The following is a 20,876-nucleotide window of genomic DNA, read 5'->3' on the forward strand; positions in this document are numbered from 1 at the left end:
AGAGGGCTTGAGCCAGCTCAGGCGGTGGGCCTTGAGTATGGCGGGGAGGATGCACGTAGTGGGTTTGTGTGCCCAGCCCAGACAACTATTAAACTGCAGCCTGGGGACAGATGGCAGATGGCACTGGAGTCCCTCTTTCCTCATGTTCTCTCTGCACCCGTGTGTCCAGGCACAGAGGGTACAGCTGGCCACAGACCAACACAGCCCCTGCCCAGCATGGCTCGGTCTGATGGTAGAGAGAGATGTTAGGTATGAGATTACCACGTGATGTGCAACAAGCAGGAAGAAGGGAGCCCAGAGGGCACCTCCTGTGGGCTGGTGGGGGTGTGTAGGGAGTTAGTTGGGCCACACCGCTTCAGTGAGTGGGAGGAGCCCATGTGGAGGTCAGAGATACCATGGTGTGCGCAGTGCAGTCGGGGAGGCTTCTCGCAAGAGACCTGTGAGCTGAATGCAGCAGGAGGACAAGGCTACCAGACCTAGCCCTGGGGGGCCCACAGGAAGAGCACCCCAGATAGAGGGCCCTGCTAGAGGAAGGGCCTTACAGAGAGAACCATGGAGCGCCCTGTGTGGCTGCAGCAGGGAAGAAAATAGGGCGTGAACAGAAGTCACTGGGGACAAATCATGAGATGACTAGACTCTGGCTTTGCCCAGGGTGGACCTGGTTTACACCTGTTATCTCTGTGTGACTATCAGCAGTGCCCTCGGTGCCCCTGAGGAACTCCTGAGGTTGCACCCACAGGGGAAGGGTTATTCCCCCAAAGAACAATCTGGGTGCTGGTACCAGATCAAGGAGGACCATCCCCATACATTCCAGGTGGGAGCATGCTCAGTGCCTAGAGAAGAAGGTGCCTAGAGGCCTAGAGAAGAAGATTCTCTCCTTGATTAAATTTTAGCCAGGTTCCTCTGAGCCCTCTTCTCAAGTAGGCCTCAACCTTGACCTATAAAAACTACTACAGGCGCTTAGCGCAAGTGATTTCATCCACCTCCTTCCCCTCACATTAAGACTTAAACACTAACATACTTTCCAAGAGCTCAAGCTTGCATCCGTAGGATGACCCCTGCCCCTCACAGTGCCTGCCTGAGAAAGCTCAAGGGTGCCAAACGAATTGACTGTTCGCTTTGTCGTCACCTGACATCACCGCACACACCACCCTGTCTTAGAGCATTTACTAAAAAGGCCTTATAATTGTGACTCCTTTCTCTGTCCCTTTGAAATGTTATCTGTATCTTCTGCAATTCAGGGGTGTCTTTCTCAAGGACCTGAAAGCCATTCCTTTGAAATGTAATCCTCGGGAAGGATGGGGCCTCACCTCAGTCTCCCAGTCTATGTGGGAAGATAGCCTAACAGTCAGTTACCCGCATTGCCAGCTAGCAGACACAGCTGGCCTAATCAGCATTTACACTGATCAACCCTGGGTCATTTTTCACTTCCCTGAGTCTGTTCAAGCCCCCACCGTTCCTTCTCTATAAAATGCCCAGTCACCAATCGCTTCACCTTTTGGCTAAAAGCAAGTGTGGTGTCTGTTCTTATCAGTTTAAAATGCCCAATCACCTCTGTACAAATTGAAGTGACATTCACTTCATGCTGGACCCTCAATCCTACTGCAACAGTATATTACTGATTAAAATCTGTCCTTACCACTTTAACTAATGTCCAATTTTGTTTATCTTTGACACCAGCACAGTAACTGACTCAGGGAAGTTTCAGGATTGCTTAAGTGGCAATGTGCTAGAGTTGCCCACTTAGCTGGCATGCCCCATTGCAGTGATCAAGACTGAGTTCCAAGTGTGAGACACTCAATTCAAACATCTATCTACGTTAGTCAAAAGTGGAAGGAGGTAGGTGGCCGAATGGCTCAGTTGCTTAGAGCGAGAGCTCTGAACAACAGGATCGCCAGTTTGATTCCCACATGGGCCAGTGAGCTGCTCCCTCCACAACTAGATTTAAGACAATGAGCTGAGCTGCTGGTGGGGCAGCCAGATGGCTCAGCTGGTCAGAGCTTGAGCTCTCAACAAGGTTGCCAGTTTGGTTCAATTTCCACATGGGATGGTGGGCTGCACCCCCTGCAGCTAAAGATTGAAAACGGCAACCGGACTAGCTGCACCCTCCACAACTAGATTGAAGGACAACTTGGAGTTGATGTGCCTTGGAGAAACACACTGTCCCCCAATATTCCCCAATAAAATTTATTTAAAGAAAAAAAGTGGGGCCGGCCCGGTGGCTCAGGTGGTTGGAGCTCCGTGCTCCTAACTCCGAAGACTGCCGGTTCGATTCCCACATGGGCCAGTGGGCTCTCAACCACAAGGTTGCCAGTTCAACTCCTCAAGTCCTGCAAGGGATGGTGGGCAGCACCCCCTGCAACTAAGATTGAACATGGCACCTTGAGCTGAGCGGCCGCTGAGCTCCCGGATGGCTCAGTTGGTTGGAGTGCGTCCTCTCAACTACAAGGTTGCTGGTTCAACTTCTTGAGTCCCGCAAGGGATGGTGGGCTCCGCCCCCTGCAACTAAGATTGAACAGGGCACCTTGAGCTGAGCTGCCTCCCAGATGGCTCAGTTGGTTGGAGCACGGGCTCCCAACCAGAAGGTTGCCTGTTCGACTCCCGCAAGAGATGGTGGGCTGTGCCCCCTGCAACTAGCAACGGCAACTGGACCTGGAGCTGAGCTGCGCCCTCCACAACTAAGATTGAAAGGACAACGACTTGACTTGGAAAAAAGTCCTGGAAGTACACACTGTTCCCCAATAAAGTCCTGTTCCCCTTCCCCAATAAAATCTTAATGCAACTGGGGAACCTAGAGCTAATATCAGCTTCAGACATAGCTGGATGTAGGGGCCCAGCCACGGTTAAGACTTTCTCGCACCCCATTTCAAGGCTGCTTATCTCTATCTCTTTATAAGCTGGCCTCATTCTCTCCTGCCAGTCTCTCTTCACATAGTGTAATGACAGATGCCAGTTGCCCTTATATCCTATTCTTTATGCTTGAGATCCAAACAAAAGCACCTTTCTCTCTCAGCCTCTATTAAGTACTCTATGGAGTGGTTCTGATTGCCCCTACTGAGCCACACGCCCACTACCTAGGACCAATCATTGGAGACAATGAGATAGGGCACCATGTTTGGACTTCTAGAGTCACATGCCCACATGTGACTTTGTGAGTGCCTATAAGGGCAGTCACTACATTTCAGTCTCTCACTGAAAGCCAAGGGGACATTAACCCCTCAGCAGGGCCCCACATCCCTACGTGGTACTCGTGACTCGGGTGGGGAACAAAGTCCCGGCACACAGCTTCAGATAGAGTAACACAGCTTTACTTGGGAGCCAATGTCCCTCCAGAGGCCAATGCTTTGGTAAGCACAGAAGGTTATACAGAATAGTATAGATTTAATAACGAACCAAGTCCCAGAGTCAATCGGGATGGAGAAGGTTTCTAGTCTGGGAGAGGCAACTGGGCCCATGACGGGTCTGAGGCAAGCTGATCTTGCAAGGAAGAACTTCCGAGGGTCCCAGAGTATTGCGGCTTGCCCCTTGCAGAGGGTCTTAGCCGGAGCACCCAGTCCGACCACTCACAGCATTGCTCTGGAGTTCTGCTTTTATCCTCTTTTCTTTGGACTTGTTTACTTCTCAGGTGACAACCAGAAGTTGTTTTGGTGGTGTTTGTGGGGACAGAGCCAGGAGAGCAGTTTCCAGGCTCTCAGCCTCATGTGGAAAGATGCTGGCTCAGGTAGTAGATGGCCATCAGCTGTGACTAGTTGGCCATCAGCTGTTATCGGTCAGCCATTAGCCACTGATATAACGGCCGTGGTTAAGCTAGCAAGCGCGGATTGCAGCTAGCAAGTGGGGTCTATTGGCAGAGAAGCGGACGGCAGGTTGCAGATCGTGTGGCTCCTGCTTCCTGTGTCTCCAACCCAGCCACCAGCGAGAATATAGTGGTGTGACTCCCCTACCTATGGCTCCGTGGGTGTTCCTTTTTGGCCTCACCATATCCTGCGTTCTTGTGCGGGGAGCGGGAGCTGAGACCCTGCATGACAGTGTTTATCACTCAACTTTGTTATGCTCAGTTTCACACAAAAACATGTTTTTCACTTCACTCTTATCAGTCTCACACATGTGGTCATAGTCCTGTTCCTACTAGTAAACAGCTTGTTTTGCAAACCTCAATCCAACGTATGTAATACATTTTATATGCTCTATACAGACTCCCACCACCCTATGGAGTGAGGGACACATTTCCTTCAGAACCACATGGAAAAACAAAAAAAAAAGCTATGTCAGAAGATACTAGAGGAGCTGAGAGGGGGCCAACGTAATGGAGAAAGAAGGTGGATGTTGGTATCAGTGTGAGGTGCAGGTGGAAAGGCAGGGCTGAATGAAGAAGGCCCTGGGGACCTGAGTGAAAGCATGTGAGCAGTGAAGGATGAAGCATCCGTGGGACAAGTCAGTCTGGTAGGGTGTAGGTATTGGCTTAGACAGTCCTATGTCCATTATTTAATCCTCCCAGCCACCTTAGGAGGGGGAACTGTTGTCATCTCTATTATATAGACAGAAAATAGAGGTCAGAGTAGTTCAGTAACTTGCTCAAGCTCACACAGGCAGGAAGGGGCAGTGCTGTAATGTCTGACCCGGAGCCAAGTTGGGCCCCTCGCAGCCAGAATTTGCACCACGGACCTCCACTTTGCTCTCATTCCCGTTTGCAGCATCTGAATACGAATAGCAAGGAGGTAAGTGTATCTGTCACCACGGAGCAACCTCGGGCGAAGCCACAGACCACATTTTTGAACCAGGCACAATTCTGCAACCTGGAGTCACAACAAACACCTGGGTCTTTGAAGTGCTTAGGGAACGGCATGCATGCGCGGGGCTGTGGGACTGGAGAGAGGGGTGGCAGCCCAGTGGAACCGTGGAGACTGGAGCTTGCTATTTGGCTTTCGAAAGTTACCTGGCTAGTGGGCACTGCGAGTGGGAAGTTACTGGCTGCGCGCGCGCCGGCCCCGCCTTCGCTTCTTCAGGCACCTGTTGGCTCGAGGGCCTACTCGGCCGCAGCTGCCATCCAATAGGCAGCCTCTCTGGCCCAATCATGCCCCGCCCACCACCTGGATCTGCCAATCCCCGGGTGGATGCGGCCCCTCTCCCTCCGAGGGCCCGCCCTTCTGGGCGCTTCTTCCGGGTGGGGCCCCGGGCGGAGGCTATGGCGCCCTGGGCGCTCCTCACCCCTGGGGTCCTGGTGCGGACTGGGCACACCGTGCTGACCTGGGGAATCACGCTGGTTCTCTTCCTGCACGATACCGGTGAGCCGGACCCCGCGCGACCCCGGATCCACCCGATTCTGCATGGTTCCCCGGACATTTGGGTCTCACTGGGTCCCCCACCGAAGCCCCAGAGACCCTGGGATTCACTCCATCTCCGCTATCTCCTGAGGCCCCTTCCCCATCTGTCATTCCAAGAGCCACCTGATTTCCTTTCCGCCTAGTACCCCGTCGATCCCTAATTAATCCCAGCATCTTCCTGATCCCTGCCAGACGCCCTGTCCAACCCAGGACCCATGCAGCGCCCACCAGATCTAATAACCAACTCGAGCCCCCATCTTCCCTGATCCTGGAACCCACCTGATCCTTCCCAAGGATTGGAAAAGACAAAACAACCTCCCTTCTGTAAGATTCCAAGGATCAATTAGATCAAGGACTGGCATCCCGCCCGGCCCCGTGCCCACTAGCTGCCCAAGTCCAGGCTCCCACCCTCAGGCAAGAGAATACCCCATAGGGGACTGGCCTGTCCCGCATGTCCCCCTCCTAGCTTCTTGACCTGGTAGCCCCCATTCACCCCACCGGCCCCCGCCACTTCCTTCCCGCCCTTCTTTACCTGCCACAGGTTGCCTCCAGCACAGTCTCACCCTCCCTCACTGCCACTCACTGCAGCCCTCACCCCTCCCTCCTTGCTCCAGCCGCAACCCCTGGACTGGGGGTATTCTTACCTTCCTCCTAAGACCTTTTCAAGTTTCCTCCACCGTCTTCACCCATTAGCCTAAAAAAAACCTCCTCAGTCTCATCAGGAAGGGCCCCCCAACCCTCTTCCTTCTCTGTTACCTTTTTCAACCAAGGGGCACCAGAGGTGTTCACACTCTGCTGTCTGGCTATCTCTCGCCCCTCACACCTCAGCCCCCCACTACCCCAGAATCCTCAGTCACCTCCATGGGCTGGACGCTTCCTGGCCTGGGCCACCCTCATGGCCTTCTCTGCAGCATCGGAGCATCTAAGCCTGCCGGCCCTGTCCTCCTGTGTCTCTGTCTCATGGGCATGTCAAGCCTGGCTAGTCTCTCCCTATCATGGAGCCAGGGGCAGGGACCCCTCCTTCCTCTCCCCTACATCCAGTCAGGTCTGGCCCCTTCACCCCCTTACTTCCATCTGTCTTCCCCTCCTCTCCACCCTTCCTGCCCATGCCCTTGTCCAGCCACCCACCTCTCCCTCCTGGCTAAGCCTCTCTGCCTCCAGGCTTCACCTCTGATCCATCTTCTCTCTGCTGAGAAGGTTTCCAGAAACAGATCTGACCCTATAACCTTCCATGATTCCCTGTTGCCCTCCAGAGACAGTGCAGATGAACCACTTTTTTTTTTTCCTGGTCCTGAACTTCCTCCTACGCAGGGGATACAACTGACCACTCATGAAACCCCATCTCCAGGCCTTTGCTCAGCCAGGGACACACTCCCCACCTGACCCCTCCCCCATGCACCTTCCCCCACAGACTCTCCTGTTCACCCCAGCCCTAGCCTCACGCTCCTCCTCTGGCCTCTCCAGAGCTGCGGCAATGGGAAGAGCAGGGGGAACTGCTCCTGCCCCTCACCTTCCTGCTACTTGTGCTGGGCTCCCTGCTGCTCTACCTGGCCGTGTCGCTCATGGACCCGGGCTATGTGAATATCCAGCCCCAGCCCCAGGTAACCAGGGGGACCCTGGGGGCCTGAACCCCTCCTCCCACCAACAGGGGACCTAAGGCCCCAATAACAGTCTCATGCCAGGCTCTGTGTGGAGGGCTTTCCTGGGGCATCTCAGTGAATCCTCTTGTCAGCCCTAGGAAACCCATCCTACAATGAGGAAATCGCCAAGGCCCAGAGAGGGAAAGCAACTGGCAAAGGTCACACAGCCTTGCTCAGCTCAGGGCACTCTGCCCATAGTCTACCACCTTCATAACGCAAGGGATGGGTCCCAAAATGTGCACACCGAGAGCTAAGCTGGCCCCCAAGGGAGATGCCCACCAGAGCCATCTGCCTCCCAAGGGGACCCCATCTTATGCAGCCCCTCATTTTCAGGAGGAAGCCAAGGAAGAGCAGACAGCCATGGTTCCTCAAGCCATCCCTCTTCGGCGCTGCAGACACTGCATGGTGCTGGTGGGTGATGCAGGGACCTCCTGGGAGGGGTCAGGGGCACGGTTGAGACTCTCTGACCTCCTATTGCCCCAGCGCCTTGGCCTCACCACTCCAGGACAGGGGAGGCCTCCCAGATTCAGGCCCTGCTCTCCCGCCCACATCCCTTCCCTCACTGTTGGGTCCAGAGAGGAGCCAGCGTTGAGCCCGACTTCCTTTTTGCCCACAGCAGCCCCTACGGGCCCGACACTGCCGTGAGTGCCGTCGCTGTGTCCGCCGCTACGACCACCACTGCCCCTGGATGGAGAACTGTGTGGGGGAGCGCAACCACCCACTCTTCGTGGCCTACCTGGCACTGCAGCTGGTGGTGCTTCTGTGGGGCCTGCACCTGGCATGGTGGGTCCTGCCCCTCTGCTGGGTGTGGGGGGATGGTGGGCAACATGGGCCTACGAGGTGTGTAGAGAGCCGGGGCTCCCTCTTCAGGAGCCTGAGACCCTCTCCCAAATGGCCTGTCCGCCTCGGCTCCCTGGGGCGCCCCTGCCCTCCCCCAGCTCCTTATCCTGCCCCATAGGTCTGGCCTCCGGTTCTTCCAGCCCTGGGGGCTATGGCTGCGGTCCAGCGGGCTCCTGTTCGCCACCTTCCTGCTGCTCTCCCTCTTCTCGTTGGTGGCCATCCTGCTCCTGGCCTCGCACCTCTACCTGGTGGCCAGCAACACCACCACCTGGGAGTTCATCTCCTCACACCGCATTGCCTACCTCCGCCAGCGCGCCGGCAACCCTTTCGACCGCGGCCTCACCCGCAACCTGGCCCACTTCTTCTGTGGCTGGCCCTCAGGGTCCTGGGAGACCCTCTGGGCGGAGGAGGAGGAAGAGGAGCAGGGCAGCAGCCGGGCTGCTTAGGGTCGCAGGAGGCAGGGCCACCATTTTATGCCTGAAAACTGGAAGGGCTGAGCCGGAGGGCCTGCGGCTCCTCACTTGTGCCCAGCCCTCCCCAGCCCCTGAGCAGAGTGAGCAATAGACCCCGGCCTCGGTTGGCAGTTATGCCTCCAAAGAAAGAAGGGGAGGAGGAGGACCTGTGGGGGGCTGGGGCACCAACACCTCGGGCTTCTGAGACCTCCACCACCCCCCCAAACCAGAATGCCTCCAGTGCACAGTTTTATAAATTTAATAATCCATAAAGCAAGTCAAGTATTAAAAAACAAACCAAACCACTCCTCGGCGTGCCAGCCTTTCTAGTGCAGGTCTGTCTGGGAGGCAGAGGGGGAAGGGAGCACCCTGCCCAGTGACTGAGCCAAGCACACAACAGCAGCCCCCTGGACTGATAAATACCAAGCAAGGCCTGGGCAGGCAGGATACACAGCTGGGCAGACAGGTGGGCGAGTGAGGCTCTAATAGCCTGGGGGGCAGGGGACAGGGACCCTAGGAGAGGCCCTCAGGGCTCCAGGAATCGTTCTGACACGAAGTCGAAGTCCCGAAAGGCGGCCTGTTGGCGGGCAGTGAGGGGACGGCGGGGGTCAGGTGGGGTCAGGGCAGGCGGCAACCCTGTGAACTCCCCCTCGAAGTAGCGCAGGTCTGTAGAGCCACAGAGGGTGGGTGCAAAGGGGGGCTGGACAGCGCGGGCGAGCAGGGCCTGCCAATCGGTGGTCTGGGGACAAGGACAGAGTTGGCTGAGATGACAGGGATGGCAACTCACCTGGTCCCTCAACACCTCCCCCTGTGCGCGGCACTAGGGACCACTGCCACCTTGGTCACTAACCCTGAAGAAAGGCTGTGTCTTGATCTCCTCGGCGTCCTGCTCACCTGCCCCCAGGCGCTTCTCGGGGCACTTCTGGAGGAGCTGGGCAAGAGAACAGGCGATCACGGAGGGCACTGCCACCTCCCCAAGTACCCCAAGCAAGCTGGGCCCCAGGGCCCCAGGGGTGGGTGGGGACGCCGCCACACAGCTGTCTGGCCCAGCCCTAGACCCTGCACTGATTACCTTCTGAAGGATCTCAAGCCCTTGCACCGACAGAAAACGGGGATATGAGGCGTCCACATTGACGATGCAGTCAAACACCTCCTCCTCGGTGTCCCCTGGGAACGGGCACTGCAGAGATGGGGGTTCAGCAGGCTGCATGGGCCACCCCCACCCCACCCTGACCTAGAGGCCCTGGCAACCCTGGTCCAGCACTCACCTCACCCACCAGCATCTCATACAGCAGCACACCCAGCCCCCACCAGTCCACAGCCCGTGTGTAGGCCTCCTGGGTCAGCACCTCAGGGGCCAGGAACTCCGGGGTGCCACAGAATGTGCTTGTCCGGTCCCCAAATCCAATCCCTGTAAACCAACATCCACACCGATGCCAGTTCAGTGTCTCGTCCACAATAACTTCTATGGTTGTAAGAACCAACAGCCAACCCTAACATTCCATGTATCGAATTCCATGCCAAGCCCTGCCCCTCAGAGGTGGGAAAATGGAGGTGGGAGCTGAGTCTCAGCCAAGCTCACATGCCAAGGTCACAAAGAAAGCAGAATCCAGTGCCCTCTCCCAGCTCCGAGCATAGGCTTTCCCTCGGGCCAAGGGCAAGCTAGGGCTCTTTAGGGCTGGGAAAGAAGTGCCAATGCATCCAGCTGGTCCCTGGAATGAGGGTGGGGGCGGGGAGATTTCCTGGGAGATGCCACTTGCCCACCGCCCTGCTGGCCTGGACTGGCTGAGGAAGGCTGAGGAAAGCTGGAGGGTACAGGATCCTGGACAGGAGACACCCACCTTCCTTACATAGCCCAAAGTCCGCGATCTTCAGGAAACCCTGGGCATCCAACAGAAGATTATCCAACTTAAGGTCCCTGAGGGGGAGAGGGGTAGATGAAAGGGGCCCTGGGAACAGCGGCCCATGAGGAGGGCAGCATCTGCTCCTTCGCCCCCTCCCCTAGCAGCATCTCAGGAGCAAGTTACCTGTAAATGATCTTCTTTTCATGTAAGAACTGCAGCCCCAGGACCACACAGGCCAGGTAAAACCTGGAGGGGTGGTATACGGGGGAGTTCAGGCCCAGGACTGCGCGTGGGGGTGGGGGCAGGGAGGCACCAGGATGGCCATGGCCTGGGGACCCCCGAATGTCTCAGACAGTCAGATGTGGGTGAGAGACTGGTGAGCCTCATGCTTCGGATTGAGGGTGGGTGCAGGGTGGGGCTCCTCCAGACAAAGACCCCAGGGTTGTCCTGTTTGCTGCCTGCTATGGGCCTACTCTTCTGGGTCTCTTAGATCGTGCCAGGGATGATGCCAAGTGTTCTCATGCCTTATTCTCCCGCATACTCCCAGCGCCTTCAGTTGATACTAATCACGCCTATTTTTCAAATGAGAATCTGAGACTCCAGTAAGTGATGTGCCCAGGGTCACACAGCTAGTGGCAGAGATGAAATGTGAGACCAGACTCCAGAGCTCTGGTAGGTAAAAAATAATTCCAGCTGCCAGTCACTTAAGTGTTCACTGGTCCCTGTGCTCAACAATTCATAAATGTTATGCTCATCTATGCAACAAGCCTATGAAACGGTTATTAACCAATTTCAGTTATATAAACTGAGGCCCAAGGTGACAAATACAAATGCTGTGAAAATTGATCACCAGGATTTGAACCAAGGCCTCCCTGACTCCCTGCTCTTCTGCTGGTGAGCACCCTAGAGGAAGCAGGGTGAAGGGGGCCTGGTATAGGGAACCAGGGAAGGGTTGCTGGAAGAGGCAGACAAGAGGGATGGGAACCCACCGGGCCTGGGGCTCAGGGAAGACGTCCTCATGAATATGCATCATGAGGTCACCACCTGGCACAAACTCAGTCACGAAGCAGGCATGGCTGGAGGTCTGGAAGCAGGCAAGGAGGGAGAGCAGGAAGGGGTGCCTCATGTGGCCCACAGCCTCCAGGATCCGCTTCTCGCAATACAGGCTGCAGGTGGGGGAGAGTAGGTTTTAAAGGGAAGGAAAACCTCCACTGGCTGTGCCCTGCCACGCAAACAACACCCTGGGCTTACTGGGTCTTCAAAGTGCCAGGCAGGTAGAGTGATGGTTTCTATGTATCAGGGGCTCACATGGGTCATTGGATCTGCACCACCACTACTGTCCCATTTTACAGATGAGGACACTGAGGTGCAGAGATAAGAGGGGACCTGTCCACGGGCACGCCGTTAACTGCAGGTACTAAAAGAGAACCTAGGCCTGGTCGGCCCCCAGGGTCAACTCTTCAAAGCCCCAGGCACATTCTGCTGCCTTCTGGTACCACCAGCCCAGGCCAGCCATCTTGGGTACCTTCCGGGGCCAGGTGCCCCATGGTGTCACTACACACCTCTCAATCTCATCCCGGCTCAGCACCTCCTGCTTCTTCAGCGCTTTGATGGCATAGTATTTCCCCGTCCCCTTGAACTGGACCAGAAGGACCTGGGGACCAGAGAGAGGTTGGGCCCCAGGTAGGCAGTACAGAGGAGTCTTTTCTTCCCCCACCCACTATCCCACGGTCAGTGTCCTCCTAGCTCATGTGCTGAGGGCTGCCCAGCCCCCTCCACTGCACCCTCCTCAGTCTACTACCTTCCCAAAGTGGCCCCGGCCCAGCACAGCCAAGCAGCGGAAGTCCTGAAGCCGGGGGGGTTTCCTGCAAGAGAGGGTACAGGAAGTCCCATGGGACAAGGGCTGGGCCTCCACCAAGAGCCAATTCAAACCCTCCATGCCTGGTCCTGGGCTGTCCCCACATATGAGGCTGGAGGAACAGGGGCTGGAGAGCCTGGGCGAGGGCTCCTAGGACAGCAGTTGCCTAGAGTCCGGCATCCAGCTGGAGCTCAGTAATGGGCTCCAGGGAATAAGATGCTGAGGGCGAGCCGGTGACTAGGCCAAGGAGCCACAGGGGCCGTACGAACGGACAAACACTAGAGTGAGTGGGTAATATCTCACACATGAAGAGACCCATGGGGATACCTGGTGGCTGAGGCCGGTAAAGACGACCCAAGTCGAGTCCTGGGCTCCATGTGGGGGCGTTTGGTGCGCTGTGGGAGCAGAGGGGCTCAGAACAAAGCAAGCTTCCTTCGTCTCTCCCTCCAACCCTGCCATTCCCACCCCAGCACCTCCAGGACTACCATGCCCCCCTCACCGGCATTTCCTCGGGGGTTGGCTGCCGGGGCAGGTAGAGGCGCGGGGGCTTGGGTGGGGGCCTCATCTCTCCTTCCAAGGGAGTCTTCTTGGGGGGCAAATTACTGTGGGAAGGAAGCAGACACATGGCAGGGCACTGGCAGACAGAAAAATTGGGGGGACGGACACACAGCCATGCAGAGACAGATGGAGGGTCAGAAGTGAGCCACAGGGACAGAAAGACAGACACTGACGGCGCCTGGAGAGGCGGATGCTGAAAAGAGGCAGGGAGCCTGGGACGAGGTGGTTCCTCACCTGGGTGAGGCAGGGTCAGTGGCCCTGTGGGGTGTAGCCAGAGTCTGGGGACACCCTTTCGGGGGGCTGATCGTGCTTGGGGAGCTGCAGGGGGGCAGCAGATTCATGACCAAGCGCCCCCAAGCCGCCATGCTGAGGTTCATCTGGGAAGCCCTCAGGAAGTCCTGACCTGGGGCGAAAGGGGGGTTCAGTCCCAAGGCTCCCTGATACCCCTGCTCTCTGTTCCGTATACACACAGCCCTCTCCTGTCCACACCTCTGCGTTTAGAGAAAATGCGTTTCTGCCTCTGCAATCGGGGCCTCCTCTCAATGACAGGGTCACAGAAGGTCACCTGCAGGGACAGGGGGCAGGGCTGAAAAACTGTCCCCTCCTACCCCATCAACCACAGGCACCTCCCCGGCCTCCAGGATCCCAGTCTGAGCCTCCAGTGTCAATAATGCAAGAGCCAGAAGGGCCCAGAGAGATGGATCCAATGTCCTCATTGGTCCCAGTCGGGAGACAGGCCCAGAGAGGAGAGTCACAGATGAGGCAGGGGAGTCGGGACGAGGGCACAGGCCTCTAGACGCCTGTGAAGTCCTCAGAGAGTCCCTCAGCCTGGGAATCCATTCTTGGAGACCTCCTCCCTCCCGGCCTCAATTTCCATTCCCATGCAGGTAGGTTGCATTCTCGAAGGCCCTTTTAGCTCTCATTGAGCCAGGGGCCCATGAGGTCAGAGGGCAGGGGCCAGTGGGCACCTGGGCAAAGAGCAGGCCCTGTGGCACCAGGCTGAGGGACAGCTGGTGACAGGTATTGTCCAGGAAGTCCTCCAGCCGCAGGAAAATCACGCCACACAGCTGCCGCCAATCCCGCCAACGCACCCCAATCTCCAGCTCTCGGGCCTACGTTGGGGAGGCCACATTGAGAGTGGAACACGGCACCAGTCCTACCTGGCCAGCCTTCCACCCTGTGACCCAAGGCCACTCCCGGCCTCTCATGAGCCATTCTCACCCGCTCCAGGGGGACGACAAAGGTCTGGTCCCAGGACTGCTTGGCTACCGGCCCCCAGCCCGTCTGGCCCACGACACGATTGTCCACTTTCAGCACAGCCAGCACCTCGCCTGCAGGACCAGAGCTGGGGCTCAGGGCAGGCCAGATATGAGGGTCCTTTGCTGTCCCTCAGTTCCCTGCATCCCCCTACTCACTAGCCAGCTCGCTTCTACCACGTTGCTGCCTGGCCTTGCCCCGAAGCCAGCCCTGGGAGGGGCTCCTGGCCAGCGCAGCCGCCGGGGAACGGCCAGGCACAGTTGTCAGCAGCTGCTCACAGCCCAGGAGGTGGACCTGAAGTGTCCCTGTGGGGAGCATGGGGGGACATCGTCAGGTGCCATCTTCCCATTGCCACCACCAACGGGCCCCTGGAGCCCCAGAACACTACCTTCTCCTAGAAATGGCGGAACCCAGCCCCTGCCCATGTTAGGCCTTGGCAGCGATCTGCCAGCCTCCAGGCAAACCAGCTGGCCCTCTCTTCCTGCACCCTCCATGCGTTGGGTGCAGCACACACTCAGGCAAAAGGGCAAGACTGAGACCTCAGCCAGGCCGCATGGAGCCCAGTTCTTGATGACATGCTGCTCAGGGCCTGGGGAGCACCGTAGCAGGGATGAGAACTTGGGGAGCAGGAATCCTGGCTGCCTATCCTGTCCCTCCTCCTCTCTGGGCCTCAGTTTCCCGATCTGTACAGTGGAAATGAGTCCCAGCTCTGCCTCACCTCGTAAATGGCTACAAGGAGTGTTTTGCCAACTTAGTGGATTCATTTTTAGGGTCACTAGAGTTTTGTTCCTCAAAGGGGAGAGGAAGAAGCAGGACTCTAGGAGCCTTTGAGGACGTAAACTGGGCCTAAGAGCACCATTTAGGGAGTCCAGGCCTAGGGTTACACTCCAAGAGACCTTGTAACACAAGCAATACCCAGGTTAGAAAATCATCTTAGGAGGAACAACTCAGGAAACTGGGTTATTTAGCCAGGCGACAGTATATGCGGTATCCTGACCCCCAACTAGCTCAATTCTAGGCCCTTTAACAAGCCATTTCCCCTGCTTGTCTATTTGGCCATCTCCCATAAGCCCTTCAAGGCCAAGCTCAGACACCATTTCCTCCAGGAAGCATTCCTGATGCCCTAAGGCCAGGTGAGGGGGCCCATCCAGCCCCTGTACTTTCCCTTCCCCACTCTGCTCACAATGGGATGTGGCCTGTCCACCCCTGCACCAGCTCTGAGCAGGAAAGCACTAGGCTCTCCTGCTGGCGCTGTGTCTCAGGTGGGAAGTTCGGGGCTTCCAAAGTCGCCACTCTCAGATCATTTGTTGATTGCAATTCGGCTGCCACTACAAGGAGTCAGATCCAGCTCAGGATTAAGAACTTTCTAACAGTCCATCCAAGCTGCCCAGGACTGGGTACCAAGGCCTCCAGGGCTCTGAGCTCCCAAACACTGGCACTTTAAGCATTGTCATGGTGACCCATTTAAATAATTGCTTCACTGAATGAGTGCTGACTGTGTCAGCAGAGAGAGTGCTTAGCATTTCACATGCAACAACTCACTGAATTTTCCCAGCAACCCTATGAAGTAGGTGCTGTTATCATCCCCATTTTACAGATGGCTAAACTGAGGTTTAAAGAAAAGCTATCAGTTGCCCAAGGTCACGCAGCTAGGGGGTGGTGGGGCCAGGACTGGAACCCTTCTCCAAAGTTCTTCCTCAGTGTTTCAGGGTCCTCTCTGGAAGGGAAGGAGAAATCTGAAGTAGGAGGGACTCCTGGCTACCTGTCACGGCGGTGGGCTTCACAAGTGTCCCTGAAGGCTGGCGGTTCCCAGACACAGCAGTCCGCAGCTCCCGGGCCACTTTGCCACGTAGAGGGTGGGCAGGAGGCAGTCCCTCCAGCAGCTTCTCCAAGGCCAGCCGCAGGAGGTCCAGTTTCTGGGAGGACTCCTGGAGCTGGGCCTGAGCCTGCAGACGGGACACGGGCTCATGGGTTATCGGGGGTGGGGGGTGGGGAGGGCAGTGGTTCATGCCACCTGAAGACACCTCTGATGAGGTCTATCTAGACAGGATGTGCCTAGTGTTTCCTCACTGATACCTGCACGGCCAGTCCACAGTGCCTCCTGCCACTGCAGAGGTTGGTACGGGATAAAGGAGACCCTCAGAGAGGAGTGGCAATAGAAGGGGACCATGGGCTGACCTCGGCCAATGCCTTGCGGTCTTGCGTTCGCCGGCTACCCAGCAGCTTCACTACGTTCTTGGCACCCTCGGCCACAGCAGCCTCGATGCATAATCGGTGCCTCAGCTCTTCTGCCAGCAGCTCAGGCCCTGGATGGAAGGAGGGAGCAGCCCTCAGGCCCATGCCCTGCTCTGCCCTGCCCATCCCGGCTTCCCGAGGCCTCACCTGGCTCAGGGGACCCACTGGTCTCCAGGCTGCTGATCTTCATTCGCAGCAGGGCCACCTTCAGCTGGCTGTCCCGCAGCATCTGCTGGGCCGCTGCCAGGAGCTTCCTCCCCTATGCGATGGTGACATGTTAGCCCAGAGCCCTATGGTCAGACCAGGGACTAGAGCCAAGCCTCCCTTGGAAGGCCAGATAAAAAGCCAAGCCTCCCTTGTTAGACTAGGTCTGGGGCACAGCCTCCCGCATCAGAAAAGATAAGGGCAGAGGTCAAGCTCCCCATGTCATACTGGGAGTTGGAACTGGGGCTGGACCATCCCTACTAGACCGGAAACCCCCCATTAGACCAGTATTGTGCCTTCTGTTAGACTAGGGGTTCGAGCCATGCCTTCCCCACAAGGCTGGGATTTGGGACTGTGCCCCCACCCCTCATCAGACTAAGGGTTAGGACGGTGTCTCCCTTATAGGGCCAACGGCTGGGTTGCATTTCTGTATCAGAGTAGAGGCTGGATCAGCACCTCCCCTAATAATCTGAGAGCCAAATCCTCCCCATCAGAGGCCAGGAGCCTTACCTTGGGGGTGCCACTGGCATACGTGTGGGTCATGTTCTCGGCCCCCTGCTTTACCTTCAGTTCCACCTGCAGCTGCCTCTGCAGAGCCTCCAGGTGCCGGGCCCTTGGCTGCTCTGCCAGAGGCCAGGGTCCCGGGGCCACAGGTTCTGTGTGCATAAGTGTGGGGCACGTGAACGCCTCACTCCTTTCCTCCCTTCCCCTCCTGGGCACGGGCTACCTGAGGAGCTTCTGAGGGTGGTCAGGACCAAGGCCGCGGGGCTGGGTCAGCCTGTCGCCTCCTGTCCTGAGGGGTCTGCCCGGACTCCTCACTCACCAGCGGGGCCAGGCCCTGGGCTGGGCAGCAGGATGCGGGTGTGCAGCTCCTGCAGCTCCCCGTGCAGCTGCTCCAGACGGCGATTGGAGGAGCGTAGCAGCTGCTGCACGTGGCCCAGGTGGCGGCGGTCTGTGGCCACCCGCCGCAGGTTCTCCATACCCTCCTTGATTTTTAGCTCCTTCTGGATGGCCCGACGGATCACCTCTTTCTCGTCCTCAGGGGGCCGGTGGCCCACCCCAGGCTGCGGAATGGCAGAGAAGCCATACCACTCAGTCCCCGCTGCCACCAGCCTCAGCTCACCACAGACAGAGGGAGAGGGAGGCATGGACAGCACCCAGGACTGACACACGGGGTGTAGGAAGCATCTCTGACCGTGGAGCTCGTGTCCCTAAGCCAGGTGGAAACCCCAAAGCTCTTTATCCAGCAGAGGCTCTGGTCCTCCACATTAGAGAGATGGGTGAGGGGGGGAATTTTCAATGTTCACATGATGCTACTGGGTGCCCGGTCTGTTCTAAGAGCTTTGCATCTGTTAACCTGTCGATCCTGAGAACAACCGCACGAGGTGTGCAGTTACTATTTTACAGGTGAAGAAACTGAGACACAGAAAGAGATTAAGTAATCTGCCCAAGGTCACAACAAGGAGATACCACCACCTCCTGGGCCTAGTCCCGCCCACCCAACCTCGCTTCATCAGGCTGCTGGAGGGCTGGGCTGCAGGCTAAGACCTACGGCCAGAAAAGAGGTTAGGGATTCACCCAAGGTCAGAGGCCTGAATAGAGGCCAGGGCTGTGGCCTTGATGCCTCAGATGGCAAAACAGAGGCATAGAGAGAGGCTGGGGAGGTCTCCACAGGCCCACTCCTAGCTCAGCTCCTGGGAGGAAGTAGGCTTTCTCATGACTTTACCCCAGGTTGGAGCAAGGAAGAGGAAAACCTCATTCCCCGAGGCCATTTCAAACCAACGGGTGCCAAAGCTGACCTCAGCCCCGGGTTACCCAGGAGGCCCCCCATGACTCCTGCAAGGCCTCCACCTTACCTCTCTGCTCTCCATCTCCTGAGCCTAGTGAAAGGGGTGAACACCCTGGCATCTGGGACCCACCACCCCAAGCCTTCGTGGCCTGCTGGCCCAGCAGTCAGAGGGCAGGGGCGGGGCTCAGGAAATCCTTTGACGGCTCTAGAGGAGAGGGCCAGAGCCAAAGGCCTGAGCAAACAAAGATCCCATGGAGCTGGGGGCCAGGCCACCAGGGTCCTGAGTCACCCAGCTGCCACTGCTGGGCGGAGGTTCACAGGAAATCGGAAAATGTGTACAAGCCACTGCTGGAACAGGCGGAGGGGCCTCCGGAGGAAGGGGGTGGGAGGGGGCAGACACAGCCCTTACGGTTGCCTAAGACGCTGAGGTGGGGGCACTCAGGGAGTCTTCTTGAGGTCTCCTCTCCCTTGAGCACGGTCCATGGTTCCTGTCTGCTCAGGGCTGAACTCCAGCCATGTGCAAACACACCTCTCCCTCCCCCGTGACAGACGTGCACACAGCCTTGGCCCCCGTACCCACCAGCACTATTGCCAGCTCTGGCAGGAACCCGCCTCCCTCGCCATTAGGGCTGGAACCCTCTGTGTACCCAAAGGTTCCAGCGCAGGCACTGGTTCCCTCCGCCTCGCGTGCACACTCTGCGCGCCCACGTGCTCTGGGAAGGACCCCCACGCCCCACCCCCGCAAGTGCGCAGGGACTGGCCCCTCCCGGCCCCTTCTCCCTGAGCACACGTATTCTTCTTCCCCTAGGTCGCTCCCAATGTGCCCGCATGGCCCCCCTTTGCTTCCCGCGCCGATTCCCATCGGCCTTAGAGACCTACCTGGAAGAACGGATTTGGGGAAACTTTGGGGCCCACCCTAGTGGCTTTCACTGAGGATACAGACATGTTCGTGGACTGCCTGGCTGAAGGTTCTGAGCCACTTGGAGGTGATTTGGGGAAGTTTCCCGGGGGCATGAAAGACTTAGCCCTAGTGCTCAGTTATACCCTGCGAGGGGGTAGGGCGGCCCGGGGCAGGAGTTGGGAAGGGACACGGGGCAGGGCTGGGGACGCGGCAGGAGTTCCCAGCTCCCAGGGCAGTGAATGAGGCTTCCCCGCCCCCCGCGGCCCGGCCTCTCCGGGCGCTGTTCACCTGCCGCAGCGCCCCCTCCTCCATGGCGTCGCTCCGGTCGCTCGGCCCCTCCTCTCCACCACTCCGGTTCCGGAAGCCCCGGCCCCTCGGCCAAGACTTTCAAACTTGAAACTTCCCGGGAAGCGGCGCGGGAGCCGTACGATCCAGCGCCCCCTCCCGAGGTCCGCGGGCACTCCAGGGACCTGGGATCGGAGCCGCCTCTCGGCCGCGCCAGATCGGCGCCCGGGACCCCACTCCCGAACCCAAGGCCACAGCGCCTCCCCTCGGATCAGAGGTTCCGCGGGATTTGGGATCCAGCGCCTACTCTTTCGAGGCCTTAGTTCCGGCTCATTGTGACACTGACCCCCTCCCCAGGATATAAGGGCAGGAAGGGACATTTCCCGGGCTGGGGTTCTCTGGTTGCCCCGCCGCGCGCTCAGAGGGGTGAGTCCGAGTGAGGACAGCGCCGCCTACCGACTGCAGGGCGCGGCCTGTGTGGCCGGTCCGCTCCTACACAGCCTTTTCTCCGAACCTCACACCACGACCTGGCTCTGCTCCTAAATTTATCTTCTCAGATGTCATTGGTGTGAAAAGGGCTAATCCCAAACCTGTCGCTACCAAGAAGTCTTGGCCCTATCTAGAGTCACTATAAGAACGTATGCGTCTGAAAAAAGTAAATAAAGTCTCACCCGTTATGCCAAATTACAAATCAGATGAACAAACCAAAACGTCTCTTAAGCCCCCACCCCTTGACCCAACTGGAGATTTTCTGTCTCAGCCAGAGCCACTGTTCCACCAGCCCCCTCAGATTGGAAAGTGAAAATGGCAAGCCACGGACAATTGTGGGTTTCCCTGCAATGGGAAATCAACTAAGTGGCATCAATAAACACAAAGGCAACTTGGTTCAGTGGGGGACATGCCTACATCTCATTATCAGAGGCAAGTCAGGGCACTTTTAACTCATATACATATTAATCATAGCCTAGCCCAGCACATAGTAGGCTTTTTAAAATGGGAGTTATCAAGCTGTCCTGAGCTGTTAATTAACCATAATTTCGAAAGACGATCAACTTCTGACCGCAGGTCATAGGCTTGAGAAAAAAACACACACCATGAATTGAACTAGCATTGCTCCGGATTTCAGGAGGATGTCTACTGGATCATTTATCCCCTCCTACAGCCAGAAAGCTGAACTATGTCGAAGAACTCAAAAGTATTTTCCAAGTTTGCTGAGAAGTGTTTCATTGCCTCACTAAGGGAAAGTTCAGTAGCAGAATCCACCCATCCACTCATGAACCCCAGGCTGGGCAAACCTACAGGGAAACCAAGTTCTAGGCTGATGGGTGAGTCTGACCAGATAGCCATACCTTACGTCATGATGATGGTACTTCATGAATTATAATTCTTAGAAAATTTGAAGTTTACGTTCAACATCCAGTGGATAGTGAACAGAGCAAACCAACTCTCCAGCTAATTGGCTGTTTAACTGTATAAACTGAAAGGAACCTAAATTCCTAGCAAGGAAACATTTTTTCCCTTCCTATACATTTTCTTCTCAATATTGCAAATATCACTCTACACTTAGATTTGCATCCCTTGGGGAGTATCTTCGTACAGTGTCACCAACTAATTAAGTTGGCACATACCCTCCACTTTTTACAAAGTCCTCTCGTTCTAATCGCAAAACTGCAGCCCTTTCCTTCAGAA

The 20,876-nt window shown here is 56.9% G+C and overlaps 2 protein-coding genes across 5 annotated transcripts; one reads left to right on the forward strand and one right to left on the reverse strand.

Moving 5' to 3' along the window:
• The first annotated feature begins 5,124 nt into the window (after positions 1 to 5,124).
• ZDHHC12 (zDHHC palmitoyltransferase 12) lies at positions 5,125 to 8,561 on the forward strand. Of its 2 annotated transcripts, none has more exons than XM_019728760.3 (5): positions 5,125 to 5,285; positions 6,789 to 6,925; positions 7,298 to 7,375; positions 7,584 to 7,747; positions 7,923 to 8,382. In XM_019728760.3, exons 1-5 carry the CDS (start codon positions 5,186 to 5,188, stop codon positions 8,248 to 8,250), a joined length of 807 nt encoding a protein of 268 aa, XP_019584319.3. In that variant the 5' UTR covers positions 5,125 to 5,185; the 3' UTR covers positions 8,251 to 8,382. The 2 variants fall into 2 exon arrangements, with proteins under 2 accessions (XP_019584319.3, XP_019584317.3); XM_019728758.3 differs by having other exon boundaries at positions 5,126 to 5,285; positions 7,581 to 7,747; positions 7,923 to 8,561.
• On the reverse strand, positions 8,500 to 19,410 carry PKN3 (protein kinase N3). Of its 3 annotated transcripts, none has more exons than XM_019728756.3 (22): positions 19,191 to 19,410; positions 17,036 to 17,276; positions 16,723 to 16,868; positions 16,156 to 16,267; positions 15,952 to 16,079; positions 15,536 to 15,719; positions 13,932 to 14,078; positions 13,738 to 13,847; positions 13,485 to 13,628; positions 13,006 to 13,081; positions 12,751 to 12,919; positions 12,458 to 12,560; positions 12,286 to 12,353; positions 11,902 to 11,965; positions 11,663 to 11,754; positions 11,090 to 11,266; positions 10,284 to 10,346; positions 10,098 to 10,174; positions 9,525 to 9,667; positions 9,329 to 9,436; positions 9,107 to 9,187; positions 8,500 to 8,995 (listed from the first exon to the last, which is right to left on the reverse strand). In XM_019728756.3, the coding sequence occupies exons 1-22, from the start codon at positions 19,212 to 19,214 to the stop codon at positions 8,783 to 8,785; spliced, it is 2,670 nt and encodes an 889-aa protein (XP_019584315.2). In that variant the 5' UTR covers positions 19,215 to 19,410; the 3' UTR covers positions 8,500 to 8,782. The 3 variants fall into 3 exon arrangements, with proteins under 3 accessions (XP_019584315.2, XP_019584314.2, XP_074187234.1); XM_019728755.3 differs by lacking the exon at positions 19,191 to 19,410 and adding an exon at positions 18,881 to 19,147; XM_074331133.2 differs by lacking the exon at positions 19,191 to 19,410 and adding an exon at positions 18,069 to 18,219.
• Between the last annotated feature and the right edge of the window lie 1,466 nt (positions 19,411 to 20,876).

This window comes from Rhinolophus sinicus, chromosome 16, assembly GCF_057876585.1.
Source record: "Rhinolophus sinicus isolate RSI-liver-muscle chromosome 16, RSI-T2T, whole genome shotgun sequence".
NCBI classification, from domain to species: Eukaryota; Metazoa; Chordata; class Mammalia; order Chiroptera; family Rhinolophidae; genus Rhinolophus; species Rhinolophus sinicus.

Excerpts from the sequence above, each read along its gene's own strand:
- PKN3 (XM_019728755.3), bottom strand. The coding sequence starts at position 19,015 with ATGCCCCCGGGAAACTTCCCCAAATCACCTCCAAGTGGCTCAGAACCT. Across the intron at positions 16,869-17,035 it reads CCCAGGGCCTGGCCCCGCTG|AACCTGTGGCCCCGGGACCC; the intron begins GTGAGTGAGGAG and ends TTATGCACACAG. Across the intron at positions 14,079-15,535 it reads GAAGCCCACCGCCGTGACAG|GGACACTTCAGGTCCACCTC; the intron begins GTAGCCAGGAGT and ends TGCTCCCCACAG.
- ZDHHC12 (XM_019728758.3), top strand. The coding sequence starts at position 5,186 with ATGGCGCCCTGGGCGCTCCTCACCCCTGGGGTCCTGGTGCGGACTGGG. Across the intron at positions 5,286-6,788 it reads TCTCTTCCTGCACGATACCG|AGCTGCGGCAATGGGAAGAG; the intron begins GTGAGCCGGACC and ends TGGCCTCTCCAG. Across the intron at positions 6,926-7,297 it reads ATATCCAGCCCCAGCCCCAG|GAGGAAGCCAAGGAAGAGCA; the intron begins GTAACCAGGGGG and ends CCTCATTTTCAG.